The sequence below is a fragment of the Ursus maritimus genome, unplaced genomic scaffold (assembly GCF_017311325.1).
Source record: "Ursus maritimus isolate PB19 unplaced genomic scaffold, ASM1731132v1 scaffold_31, whole genome shotgun sequence".
Lineage (NCBI taxonomy): Eukaryota > Metazoa > Chordata > Mammalia > Carnivora > Ursidae > Ursus > Ursus maritimus.
This window is the reverse complement of record NW_024425675.1, coordinates 13,475,477-13,490,940: the sequence shown is the minus strand read 5'-3', so window position 1 is coordinate 13,490,940 and position 15,464 is coordinate 13,475,477. Positions and strand designations below refer to the sequence as shown.

Below are 15,464 nucleotides of genomic sequence, written 5' to 3'. Positions count from 1 at the left end.
GAAAGGAAAGAAAAAGCATGACGATTAAAATTAGTAACTTTGGTCATCAAAAGACACCATTAAGAGAGTGAAAGGGCAAGTCAGAGTGGGATAAAATATGTGCAGAAATTCTGTTTATGAAATATATAAAGAACTCTTTACAAATCAGTATGAGAAAATACAGGCAACCTAATAAAAAGAAGACTTGAAAAGACTTCACATAGGAAATTATCAGGGTCCAGTAAACATAAGAAAAGGCATTCATTCAATCTTACTGATCAAAGAATATGCAAATTAAACCATAATTAAATATCACTATATACCTACCAGAATAGTTAAAATATAAAAGACTTGACCAAGTGTTGGCAAGAATGTAGAGTAACTGGAATTTTCATATCCTGCTGCTCAAGTATAAACTGATAAAAACATTTTAAAAAACTGTTTAGAAGTAAAGTTGACCTTTACTTCAACTTAACTTCAAAAGAGAAATTTATACATATGCATACTAAAAGTACAATAATGTTCACAGGAAAATTATTTATTGTAGCCAAAAACTGGAAAAAATACAATTTTCAACAACAAAAAATTCTGCTATATTTCTAAATGGACTGTCACACATTAATGAAAATGAACAACCTGCTGCTACACACAACAATGGACAAATCTTAGAAATATAATACCAAATGGAGGCAACCAGATGCAAAAGAGTACACATGGAATGTGTTATGGACTGAATGTTTGTGTTCCCCCCAAATCATATGTTGAAATCCTAACCCCCAATGTGATGATATTAGGAGGTAGGGCCTTTGGGAGATGATTAGGTCATGAGGGTGGAGCCCTCATGAATGGGATTAGTGCCCTTATAAAAGAGACCCCAGAGAGCTCTCTCACCTCTTCTGCCATGTGAGGACACAGCGAGAAGACTGCTGTCTATGAATTAGGAAGAGTGCCCTCACCAGACACCGAATCTGCCGGCGTCTTGATCTTGGACTTCCCAGTCTTCAGAACTGTGAGAAATAAATGTTTGTTGTTTAAGCCACCCAGTCTATTATATTTTTGTTATAGCAGCCTGAACGGATTAAAACAGGATGGTTCCATTTAGTAACTTCAAACAGCAGGTAAAACTAATCTATGATGTTAGAAGTCAGTTTTATCTTTGTAGAAGAAAAGGAAGGTAGAGACCAGGAGGAAGAAGGAGGGAAGCTTCTGGACAATTGGCAATGTTCTACATCTTCTTGATCTTGGCAACAGTTAACTTGTGATAATTCACTGAGCTGTATATTTACATTTTATGTACTTTTCTGTAATTTACTCAATTAAAATAAATTTTTAAAAGGTTTATTTACCTGTTTTTTCTGTGTTTTGTTTCTGTTTTCCAGCCAATCATCCATTTGTTCCTCAATTTCTTCTATAGAAGTTCCATGATCATAAGATTGAATATATGCACTTTCTAAAGGCGTATATACAGGAAATTCAGGTTTTGGTTTTTTTACTTTAACTTTCTTCTGTTCTAAAAATGTTTAAGAGAATAAATTATTAAGATTTGTTAAGAAAGAAAAGAATTTTATTCATACACCATATCTTGAAAAAACATATAAATATTGTTCTTTCATCAAAACAGAATTATAAACAATGGAATATAATTCAGCCATAAAAAGGAATGAAATCTTGCCTTTTACAACAATATGGATGGGCCTCAAGGGCATTATGCTACGTGAAATAAGAGAGAGAGATACAAATACCATATGATCTCTCTTATATGGGGAATCTTAACAAAACCAAACAACCCCCCCCCCCCAAAAAAAACCAGCTCACAGATACAGAGAACATATTGGTGGTTGTCACAGGCAGGGAGTGGGGAGTGGGAGAAATGGGTGAAGGGGGTTAAAAAACAATTATAATTGCTTTGCTATAAATAGCTAGCTGTTCTATTGTGCATTAGCTACTGTATTGTTTTTAAATGAAACTCAGAGATACTAATGAGATGATGATCACAATATAACCACCATGTCAATTTGTATGTATCTTTAGTTTTCAAAGTACTTTTTATGAAACATTTCATGTTTTCATAATGACACAATGAAAAAAGCCTGATCATAATAGTGACATAATATTGGGCAAGTAACTTAACCCTTAGAACAAGTGTCTATTTTCTCATCTGTAAAAGAAAGCTAAATCTAACCTTACAAAGTTGATATGCGGAAAATGATATAACCCTAACATACTATTTGGTGCAAAAGTGGCTCTCGATAAATAGTATATACATTCATCTTTTCAATATTTTAACAAACGCAAAATCTAATCTGATGGCATCAGGGGTAGTTATCAATAGATGGCTATCAACTGGCCTGTTCATTAAAGCCCTTTTGATTAGAGTCAATATTGAGAAGCAACTCTATTCTTAATTGCTATAGTCAAATTCCATATAGTCAAATTTCTTATAATCATATCTTCACCACTGTGTGTGCATGTATGTGTTCACATATCCTCTAATGCTGATGTAGTAAAATTAATACAATATTGTCATAGAAATAGATAAATTCCTAGGACAGAGAATCCATACACATTTCAATTCAGTGGGAAAAGGATTTAATAAATGATGCTGGCACAACTGAATATTCATTTGAAAGAAAACTGGACATAACCTTACACAATACACAAAAATAAATTCCAGTTAGACAAGAGACTTGACTTTAAAAACCCAAGAAATAAACATCTTGCGAAAAGAAATCTAAAAAACTACATGTACTATTTAAAGGATGAGGAAATCCTAACTAAAATGGAAATATAGATGCCATAAAAAAGATGAAGGACAGAATAAACAAATGAAGAGAGAAATAATACATTTGAAAGGAATATCTACAATTCAGAGTACAGACGACTGATCTACAGAACACATAAAGAGATATTATATATTGACAAGCGGACAAGCACCCAACAGAAAAAATGGGCAAAAGTCACAAAAGAACAAATCCAAGTGACCAAGAAACAAGATACACCCTGTAAAGGTTAAAGAAATGCAGTTTGAATTAATAACATGATATGATTTTATACCTATCATATGGGCAGAAATCTAAAAATCTAATAAAGGGTACTGTTGGCAGGGAAAGGGCCATCTCTACATTGGTGGTAGAAATGTGAATTATTATATTGCAGCCTTTTTGGGAAGTGATCTAAGAGAACCTGTTAAAATTAAAAAAAAATTTTTTCTCCAGCAATTCCTTCAGAAATAAAAGCATTAAAATGTAATTGTATGTAAGTACATGGGTATGTATGTATGTCTGTATGACTATTTGTTATTCATAGAGATACAAAACTGTTAAAATAGTAAATGTATATTAATAGGAGAATGGCTGAATAATTGTTGATGAGGTATCTATACTAAGGAATATTAAATTATCATCAAATGATACTGAAGTAGAGCTATCCCAATTGACTTACAGAGATTTTCATGAGTTCGAGTAATAAAAGCAAGATGGAGAAAAGCATATAAGATTCTCTATTTGCAAAACAAAATAAGGCCTCTTCAAACCTCTACATGTGCTTATATATATATATTCAACCTGAATGCATTTTCATATTATTATAAAAGCATGGAGAAAAATATGGATGATACCTACGAGGTATATAGGGGGTAGAGATAAAGAAAAGAGGAAGCGTAGAGACAGTGAAGGAAAAGAGAAGGAACATATCACTAAAAAATTAATATATATGAATGTATACTTATATATTTTTACAAAGTTGTAGATACAAATATAAAAACAAAATTTGAAGATTATACAAGATAAATCTATCTGAAAATACAATTTCTAAAACCAATAAACCCACAGCTTATAAATATTCACTGATTTCTTGCTACTTTACTAATATAAGGCTAAGACTGTAGCATCTAACATTCTGCACTTGGCAAAATCTTCCATATATTGAAAAATATGTGTTTTCAAAATATGTCTAAGGGAAAAAAAGACCTCTATTTGCTAACTACCCTCATCTTTCCTGCAGATTTCTAGTTTCAATAAACTCCATATAATTAGTATGGGCCCAGCTATCATGAATTTTGGCATTATAAACACATCCCTATTTATAGTTCATCCAAGAAACACAAATCTAAGACTTTTAGCAGCATGATGAATTTTATAGGGAAATTTTTGAGTTAAAGAAAAAATATAGAGTATTTTTGCTGGAAGAGTAAGTCCTTTTAAAAAAATTTTTATTTTATTGACATAATGTATTACTTGTTTCAGGGGTACAGGTCTGTGGTTCATCAGTCTTACACAATACGCAGTGCTCACCACAACACATATCCTCCCCAATGTCCATCACCCAACCACCCCAACCACCCAACCCACTCCCCTCCAGTAACCCTCAGTTTGTTTCCTGAGATTAAGAGTCTCTTATGGTTTGTCTCCCTTGGAAGAGTAAGTCTTATTAAAGTTTAGTAAGTTATAGGCTTCAAGTTAAGATAGATTGGTTTTTCTAATGACAAGCCTGACAAAGGCTAGAAACAAAAACTAGCCAACCAACCAACCAACCAACCAACAACGACAACAAAAATCAAACAAAATCCAAAATAAATCAAAAAAGAAGTAAAACCCATGATACCTTAAGTGCCTAGTGACTTTTTAAGAGAAATGGTTTCCTCTCAAAAGAAAAATTTATTCAATATGATTGTCAAAGGAATGAGGAATGAGCTAAATATCATTTTAAGGGAGTCCTTCCATTTAATGCTCTTATTCAACAAAATGATGCAGAGTTTGGGTCCAGGAACAAAAGCCAAAGAAACAAAAAAACTCTGGCATAAGTAGCCTACCTTCTCATATATTTGGAAACTTACACTAAACAATTCAACTAATAAGCCAGCTACTTAGATCAAATACTTCCTGTCACACATTGCAAAAGTGTTTATTATGCTAAGACATAATAAACCAGTGAATAGTAATTTGGGCTCTTTGACCATGAACCTGAGGATATTCCTTAGGTCTTGATTAATACTTATACCTCTACGGTTTTGAAAACAGTAGAAAAGAGTTTAAACTGAGCAAAGTCATAACATCTTAACTTACTACCTTCCTTTTCTAGCAGGCAGAGAATTTCTGTTTGGAAATGCTCAAACAATAGTGCAGCAGATATAAATGAAATGTAATTTGGAAGAGGAGAAGGAAGGAAATCTTAATCAGTTTTGAGCACTGAGAAACTAGATTATGTCAGAAAAGTTATCAGAATAGTAAGGAGATTTGAAATCATGTCATTAATATGAAAAGTGGTAGAAAAATGAGAAAACAAGAAGTCAGAAAAACTAGGTTCTGTATCTTTAGTCATTCACCAATACATTATATTTCCTTCACATTACTTCTAAGTCTCCACCTGTAAAATGAAATATCTGCTCTACCTCACAGCAGAGTTGCAGAAATTACTTGACTTGCACAGGAATGTGCCCTAAACATTAAGGAGGGATAGAACTATGTGCTAAACTAAGCTCTTGATAAAACTCCCTTCACTTCCATCTGCTTCTTCCAGTATAGTTCCCATTCCTTCGACCTACTGGGGTCCCAAACCTTGAAGTCATCAATTTCCCCTTCTCTCTTACAACCTGTAGGAAATCCTGTCTCTAAATTCAAAATACATAAGAATTCCATTTCTTTACTTTTATCACTCTGATCCAAGTCATCACCATTTCTTGTCTGGATCGCTAAAACAACTCCCAACTGGTTGGTCTCCTTGTTTCAAGTCCTTGTTTCAGTCTGTTCTTAGCCTCACAGCGAGACTTCTTAGAACATGTATCAAATCATGTAACTCCTCTGCTCAACCTTCTTAGGACTTCCCATTCCAGAGTAAAAGCCAAGTTCTTAAAGTATAAGGCTCTAAGTGATTTATGCCTCCCATCCCCACCCCATTCATCTCTCTGACCTCATTTTAATACTCTCCAGCCTCATTGCTATTCCTCAAAAACATAAAGCTTTCAGGATACCTGGGTGGCTCAGTCGGTTAAGCGTCTGCCTTCAGCTCAGGTCATGATCCCAGGGTCCTGGGACTGGGTCCCATAAAGGGCTCCTTGCTCAGTGGGAAGCCTGCTTCTCCCCCTGCCTTCCACTCTCCCTGCTTGTGTGCTCTCTCTCTTTTTGACAAATGAAATCTTAAAAAAACAAAACAAAACATAAAGCTTTCATCTGTTGCCTTTACCTAAAACCCAATCCCTCACCTGCCTTGTTTACCCCCTAACCTCCTGTAGGTCTTTGCACAAATGTCTCTTTATTATTGAGGCCTTCCTTGTCCCTGCAGCAGGCCTGCCACATCCACATGTGTATATATACATGTGCTCCCCACCCCTCTTCCTTGTTACTTTTTACCTCAGCATTTATCACTACTCGTCTTGTTGACTTTTTCTACATGGGCAAAATTCTTTTTTCTTTCTTTCTTTTCTTTCTTAATATTTTTAGATTTATTTGAGAGACAGATAGGGGGGAAAGGAAGAGGGAGAGAAAGTCTCAACCAGACTCCATGCTCAGTGGAGCCCTACATAGGAGCTCAATCTCATGACTCAGAGATCATGACCTGAGCCGGAATCAAGAGTCAGACACTTGACCTATTGTGCCACCCAGGTGCCCCACACCTAGGAAAAATTCTTATTTATTTTGTTCACTACTGAATTCCTAGTGCCTGGGACAACGTCTGGTGTTAAATAAACAGTGAGTGAGTGAGTGAGTGAGCGAATGGATGAAAGGAAAGAGAAAGAAAGAACGAACGAACGAACTCTCACTGTGGACAGATGAAAAAGCTCTCATTGTGGATAGATCTGGGACTAAAACTCAGCCTCTGCAATTTACTAGCTCTTTTGTTTAAAGTCCTTTACTGTTTTGTAAAATGGTAATAATGGTAATACTACATCTCATGAGTTGTTAATAAGGAGTAAAGAGATTAAAGCATATAAAATGATTAAAATGGTACCTAGAATATAAAGAACTTGTAAATAACTGTGCAAAAACATAGTATTCTCAAGACTTAAAAATTACTATCCTAATATACAACAAAGAGGGGAGTTCTGAAGAAAGGAAGAAGTCCTAAAATGCATATGTGGGCCAGGTGAAACAACTAAAGGAAAAGGTAGGTCAAAGAGGAACAAATTAATACATAATTTTCTAAGAATTTTATTTTCCCTTCCAATTAAAAATATTGCCAGATGAACAGAAAGCTTTGAAGGTAGGAGTAGTATCATTTATTCATTCACTCACATTTCATTCAAGTTTGTGAATTTACTATATGCCAAGAACAATGTACATTAAGAATACAGTACTGTGGGAACAGTTCTAGTTAAAAAGGATTACCTGAACTAGAAATTATGTGGCATCTAACCACTATATTTTACCTTATATTGCTTACATACCTTTGTATTTCCAGGCTTGTAAGATGGGTGATTAAAAAAAAAAAAAGTCCCTAACACTGTATTAGACAATTGGTAATTTAAATGACCAGTGAATCTAATATAAAACTGACTGGTGAATCTAATATAAAACTATCGAAAAACTAGGATGGTGTCACCAGAGTACCATATGAGCCCAAATTAGTAGGCCAGGTTTTTGTTTTTCAAAATATTTTTCATAAAAGGGGAACAAGTCATAGAACTGACTCCTTATGAAGTGTGTCATATTACTTAGCTTCTCTTGATTTCTTTATTTTGAACACCAAAGTATTGCTTGAAGAAAATACGCATAAGCTAGAATCCACCTCATCAGTACTAATTTTGCCTTCTTATAAAGAATCAGTTATAAAGAAGCAAAGAAGTAAATGTAGTTGTTTATATTTAATTCTGGGGTACTATACTGTATCACAATTACAAGTATTTGATGCTTTTGTAAAGAAACTTTTAAAAAACCACTTTAAAAAAGTAATTCAAAACTTGCACTTCTAAAAAAATGAAGTAAAAGTACTTTTCCATACTCCTCCCCCTAAGAAAATGGAAAAACCTTAAATGTTACATATAAAACAAACACAGGAAGACTGATTTTTGAAGAGAAGACAGGCCAGCTAGGTATGGCAGGACATGATGACCACCAAGGTGGTGAGTACCCTCAGTTTCCTTGCATAATAAGACAAGCTTAGATAATAACTGATTTACACTTCAAACAAAAAAGGGACAAAATTGTGGCCAACCGTTTCTTGCCAGCAAAGGCTAACGAGAAGCCTAGACTTCTGCCACTGTGAGGCTGTAATAAGGCACCCCAACTTCCCTACCAGGGTGATGTGGAAAAGACTTTCTTTCCTGCTGAGAGGTAATAAGGATCCCCATCTCCTGTAAAATCAGTGATAGGGGTAGGGATAGTCTAAGCTAATGGGAAGCCTAGACCTCCATATCTACCCAGGAGGAATGAGGCATCCCTCCCCCTCCCTGCCTCGGTAGCTTCAGAGAAAGCCTTGAGGAGAGTCAGGGCTTTCACAACTGCCCACGAATAAAGAGACCAAATCTTCACAATTTTAGCAGAGGCCAGGTAGGGTACTGTAAGAGGCATTCTTGCCTATTCCAGCAAGGGGATAACAGTTGAGTGTTACTAGTGTAGCCTACTGGCAAGTGAGAGGTGTGGGTGTCCACACCTGCCCAACCCTAAGAAGATCCACAACCACTTTCTCCCTCAGCTGCAAAACAGGCTGTGGACTTCCTGCGTTTAACAGTGTAATAGGGCAGCAACTCTCCCCTTCCTTGGCTCAGCGAGAGCATTGTCAGAGAACATCAGCTAAGATAGTACACTTAAACAAGATTCAGAGTATTATATCATAATACCCCAAATACCCAACTTTTTCTTTTTTTTATTTAAAGATTTTATTTATTTATTTGACGAATAGAGAGAAAGAGAGCATAAGCATGAGCAGGGGGAGAGTCAGAGGGAGAGGCAGGATCCCCACTGAGCAGGGAGCCCCACACTGACTCTGACTCGGGGCTCAATCCCAGGATCATGACCTGAGCAAAGATAGATGCTTAACTGACTGAGCCACCCAGGTGCCCCCAAATGTCCAAGTTTAAATTTAAAAAAAATCCCCCTCATCATGCCAAGAACCAAGAATATCTCAATTTGAATGAAAAAGATAATCAACAAGATGAAAAAGAGATCCAAAGTATCTGACTAGGATTTTAGAGTAGCCATATAAAAATGGTTTGATAAGTAATAGTGAACATTCTCAAAGTAAATGAAGTAAAAAGTCAATAGGAAAGACACAGAAGAAATACAGAAAAACCAAATGGAAATATCAGGACTGAAAATGTGCAAACTAAAATTAAAAATTTAATGACTGAGAACTCAACAGAAAAATGGAACAGAGAAAGTAATCAGTTTACTTGAAGACAGAATGATAGAAATTGCCTAATCTGAAAAACAGAGGGGAAAAAAATATAGAATAGAGCCTTGGGGACTTTGGGGACTATAAAAACACTCCATTAAACAACAGCAGAATACACATTCTTTTCAAATGCCCATGAGATATATACTAAGCTAGACCATACTTTGGGCCATAAAACACACCTCAACAAATTTAAATGAATTGAGATCATACAGAATGGGTTTTCTGACAAAAATGGAATCAACCCAAAAATCGATAACAGTAAGATAACAGGAAAATCCCCAAAAACGTGGAAACTAAACAGCACACTTAAATCATCCAGGTATCAAAGAGGAAGTCTCAAGGAAAAAAAAAATGAACTGAATCAAATGAAAATGTATTGTACATAAATATGTGGGACATAGCCAAAACAGTGCTGAGAGAGGAATGTAAAGCACTATAAGCTTACATTAGAAAAAATGAAAAGCCTCAAGACCATAATCTAGGCTTCCACATCAAAAGCAAACAAAATCAAAACAAGCTCAAGAAAGCAGAAGGAGGGGTGCCTGGGTGGCTCATTCGTTAAGCGTCTGCCTTCAGCTCAGGGCGTGATCCTGGCGTTCTGGGATCGAGCCCTGCATCAGGCTCCTCCGCTGGGAGCCTGCTTCTTCCTCTCCCACTCCCCCTGCTTGTGTTCCCTCTCTCAATGGCTGTCTCTCTGTCTAATAAATAAAATCTTAAAAAAAAAAAAAGAAGGAATAATAAAAATAAGAGCAGAAATAAATGAAATAGAAAACAAAAGCAATAGGTAAAAAAAAAAAAAATCAATGAAACAGAACTAGTTCTTTGAAAAGATCAATAAAACTGACAAACATCTGGCAAAACTGACCAAAAAAACAGAAGTTACCAGTATTAGCACCGAAACAGGAGAAATCACTACAGGACATACGGACATCAAAAGGATAAATTAGTATTAGAAACAACTATACACACATAAATTTGACAATTTAGATGGAATTAACCAACTGCCTGAAAAACGCAAACTACCCCAACTCACCCATAAAATAGATACATAAAAGATATTTGAATAAGTCCTGTAATTACAAAGGAAATTTAATTTATAATTTAAAAACTCCTAAAATAAAATATCCAGTCTTAAATGGTCCCACCGGAGAATTCTACCAAACGTTTACAGAATTAACACCAATTCAACACAGTCTCTTTCAGAAAATAGAAGAGAGATGCTTCCCAATCCCTTATATGATGTTAATACTACTCTGATACCAAAATCATTCAAAGACAGTACAAAAAGAGAAAACTATAGATCAATATCTCTCACATACGTGCAAAAATCTTTAGCAAAATATCAGCAAATAGAATTTAGCAATATATAAAAAGGATTATACGCTATGGCTACATGGTACCTACTGCAGAGATGCAAGTCTAGTTCGATATTCAAAATTCAATCAATATAATCCACCAAATTAACAAGTAAAGAAATATCACATGATATTAATTGATACAAAAAAATTAACAAAATTCAACACGTAGTCATGATAAAAAACTCAGAAAACTAGGAATGGAGTGAGATTTCTTCAACTTCATATAAAGCATCTAACAAAAAAACCCTGTAGTTTACATACTTAATTCTAAAATACTAAATGGTTTCCATCCAAGGTTGGAAACAAAGGAAGGATGTTCTCTCTCACCACTCTTGTTAATGTAATTCTGGAAGTTATAGCTAGCAAAATAAGAAATGAAAAGGTAATAAAATGCATATAGATTGAAAAGGAAGAAATAAAACTATCCCTATTGTCATATGACATGATTGTCCACACAGAAAATTCAAGGAATCTGCATAAAAACTCTTGTAATTAACAAGTGAATCTAGCAAGGTTGCAAGATACATACCTACATATAAAAATCAACTGCATTTCTTTACTTGCAGTGAACATGTGGAAATTGAAATTAAAAACCCAATACCATGTATAATCACTCAAAAAAAAAAAAAGAGAGAAACACTTAGATATAAATCTAATAAGACATGTACAGGATTTGTATGCTAAAAACCATAAAACACTGAAGAAAGAGATCAAAGAAGATATAAATAGATGAAGAGACAGACTCTGTTCATAGATTAAAGGACTCCAGATAGTAAATATTAATTCTCTCCAAACTGATATACAAGTTTAACATAATTCCTATCAAAATTTCAACAAGATTTTTGGTAGATATACACAAGATTATTCTAAAATTTATATATAAAGGCAAAGGAACTAGAATAGCTAAAACATTTTGAAAAAGGATAGGAAAGTGGGAAGAAACACTCTACCTGATTTTAAGACTTACTGTAGAGCCACAATTATCAAGACTGTCATATTGGCAGAGGGAGAGAAATGTAGACGAATGGAACAGAATAAAGAACTTAGAAAGAACCTAAGCAAGTAAGGCCAACTGATTTTTGACAAAAGGTGCAAAACAAATTCACTTTTTGAAGAATAGTTTAAAAAAATACTGCTAGAAAAACTGGCTGTACATTCATAGGCAAAAAAATAAACTTTAACCTAAATCTCACACCTTACAGAAAATTAAAAATGGATCATAGATTTAAATGTAAAACATAAAATTATAAAATTTTTAGAAGAAAATAAGGGAGAAAATATTTAGAATAGGGCTTGGAGAAGAGTTTTTTTAAATAACATAAAATGCATAATCTAAAAAATAGCAACATTAAATTGGATTTATCATTACTGAAAGCTTTTGCTCTGTGAATGACTATTAAGAAGATGAAAAGCTACAGATTGGAAGAAAATATTTGTAAACCACACATCTGACAAAGAAATCATATCTAGATTATATAAAGGACTTCCAAACTTAAAAAAAAAAAATCCAATTTGAAAATAGGCCAAAGGCATAAAGAAAGAGTTTACTGTAGAGGACATGCAGATGGCAAATAGGCACATGAATGTTTCAACATCACTGGCCATTAAGGAAATGCAAATTAAGATCATGATGAGTTATCTCTACAAATGTATTAGAACAGCTAAAATAAAAAAGTGAGAATCCCAAGTGCTGGTAAAAGGTACAGAGAGACTAGATCTCTCATTTAATGCTAGTAGGAATATAAAAAGTTATATAGGCACTCTGGAAAATAATCTGGCAGTTTTGTTAAAACTCTAAACATAAACCTATCCTATGACCCAGAAATTGTACTTCTGGTCATTTATCTCAGATAAATAAAAAGTTCACAAAAAAAACCTCAGCCTATTAACAGCAGCCTTATTTGTAACAGTCAAAAACTGTAAACAACCAAAATGTTCTGCAATTGGTGAATGGTTAAACAAATTATGGTACAACCATACACAGAATAAACAGGTACAAACTATCGATACATGAAACAACTGAGTGAAAAAAAGCCAGTCTCAAAGGTCAAATATTGTATGATTCTCAAAATCATATTCTCTAAATCATATAGTCAAAATGACAAAGATAGAGAGATGAAAAATAGATTACTAGTTGACAGATACTAGAGATAATGGGGGAACAGGAGGATATGGGTACGATCATAAAGAGGTAGTGGCTGATTGGGATGGTGGTAACATAAATACACGCTTGTGATAAAATGGTAGAGAATTATATACACACTTTGTATCAATGTCAAGTTCCTGGTTTTCAGAATGGCACATAGGACCCTCTCTATACTATTTTTGCAACTTCCTATGAATCTATAATTATTTCAAAGTAAAAAGTTAAATAAAAAAGTAACAATTCAACAAATGATGCTGGGAAAACTAGATATCCACATGCAAAATAAAGAAGTTAGACCCTTACCCACTATGAAATGAAGTTCAAATGGATCAAAGACCTAACTGTAAGACCTTAAACTATAGTACTCTTTGAAGAAAATATAGGGCAAAAGCTATATGACACTGGATTTGGCAATGATTTCTTTGATATGACGACAAAGGCATAAGAGAAAACAAATTAGACTTCATGAAAATCAAAAAATTCTGTGCATCAAAAGACAATGTCAACTGAGTAAAAAGGCAACCCACAAAATGGGAGAAAATATTTGCAAATCATATATCTGATAAGGGATAATATCCAGAATATATAGAGAACTCATAAAACTTAACAACAAAAAACAATCCAATTTAAAACTGAGTACAGGACTTCAATAGACATTTCTCCAAAAAACACCCATCAGGATGGCTACAATAAAAAAAAAAAAAAAAAAAAGCAGAAAATTAGTGTTGGCAAAGATGTCAGGAAATTGGAACCATTGTGCACTGTTGGTAGGAATGTAAAATGGTATAGCTGTTATGGAAAACAGGATGTTGGTTCCTCAAAAAATTAAAAACAGAATTGGGGTGCCTGGGTGGCTCAGTCGGTTAAGCATCTAACTCTTGATCTCAGCTCAGGTCTGTCTCAGGGTTGTGCCCCAACTTGGGTTCCACCCTGGGCATGGAGACTACTTAAAAACTAAAAATAGAATTACAGTATGATCCAGCAATCCCACCTCTGTGTATACACCAGAAGAACTGAAGCCAGGGACTCAAACAGTTATTCGTATACCCATGTTCATAGCAGAGTTATTCATAACAGCTAAAAAGTAAAAGCAACCCAAGTATCCACTGACAGATATTCGAATAGATAAGCAAAATGTGGTATAAACATATAATGGTATAATAGTCAGTTTTAAAAGAGAAGGAAATTCTGACACATGCCGTAACATGGATAAGCCTTGAGGACACTATGCTGAGTGAAATACGCCAGTCACAAAAGACAAATATTGTAATGATCAGCCTTATATGAGACACTTAGAGTAGTCAAAATCAGAGAGACAGAAAGTAGAATGGTGGTTGCCAGGGGTTGGAAGGAGGTGAGAATGGGGAGTTACTGCTTAATGCGTACAAAGTTTCAGCTTTACAAGATGAAAAGAGCTATGGGAGATGAATGGGGTGATGGCTGTAAACATTATGAATATATGTAACACCACGTAACTATGTACTTAAAAATGGTTAAGATGGTAGATTTTGGCTCCTGGAGGTAAGTCTCACAGTATGGTGGGAGTTCTTTGATTGAGGCCCCCTGGAGTTTTCAACTCTCAGAGTTGTCCTCACCGAGCCTCCAGCAATCCAGGGTTTATGGTTGGGGTTTTCCTTCCAGGTGCTGGTTCCTACAGCAGTTTCTACCCCTGATTCCTCTTCCAGTGTATGTGGAACAAATTAGTTTTGATCCAACAAGCAAGAATGGCAAATCGATATCTGGCTGAAATTCGGAAGAAGCTAGCCTAGACATAAGGATACTGAACCTGACAGCAATGAGAAAAATCTTACATTATCTTAGAAATTCTCATTTAATACATGGTGAACTGGATCTCCAACACTGAACATGATGCTCCTAACTGCTCATGATATACAAAGGAGTCTTTGTAGGCTGACCTCAAGAAAATCCAACATCATTTAGAGCCAGTTCCATTGTTAACAGAATCTCAGAGTATGATATGAATTCTCTAGATAACATGATTATAAGAATACTGATTTTTATACTTCAAGAATACTTACTTTTTTAAAAAGATTTTATTTATTTATTTGACAGAGAGAGAGCACAAGCAGAGGGAGAGGGAGAGGCAGGCTCCCGCTGAGCAGGGAGCTGGATATGGGGGTCGATCTCAGGACCCTAAGATCATTACCTGAGCTGAAGGCAGACACTCAACTGACTGAGCCACATAAGCGCTCCTACAACCAATTTCTTTATAAAATCATTCGTTTTTCCCATTCATGATATGGGCTGGTTTCATTATAGTACTTAGAATTCACAACTACTGACTTAGAATGAAACTCACATAATTAAAGAATGTATAATATACATACAACAATGAAAAAGTCATATTAATAAATATTCAACTTATTTAAACCTAAAACATAAAAATGATTAAATTTGTAATAAAGAAATAAGGGCTTCAAATTTTCCAAAGAGATATCACATTTTTTGCACAGACTCCCAGAACAATGGTATTTATTTTTAAGAAATCACCCTTTTTGTATTTCCCCCTTTGATATACCATTTAAATAAGACCACTACACCTTACTCAATGTATATTCTGGTACGGCCCTCTGAGGCAACTGCACAATCTCAGCAGTGGAGCAGACAGACTTGAGGGCAGATTAACAATT

General features: G+C 34.8%; 1 protein-coding gene across 2 annotated transcripts in view; it reads right to left on the bottom strand.

Moving 5' to 3' along the window:
- Positions 1-15,464, bottom strand: part of DNAJC1 (DnaJ heat shock protein family (Hsp40) member C1) — a 213,665-nt gene that overhangs the window by 99,327 nt on the left and 98,874 nt on the right. For both annotated transcript variants that reach the window (XM_040645337.1, XM_040645338.1), the window contains one exon: positions 1,326-1,489. In XM_040645337.1, coding sequence (XP_040501271.1) covers positions 1,326-1,489 — 164 coding nt within the window. The remainder of the gene's footprint in view (positions 1-1,325; positions 1,490-15,464) is intronic.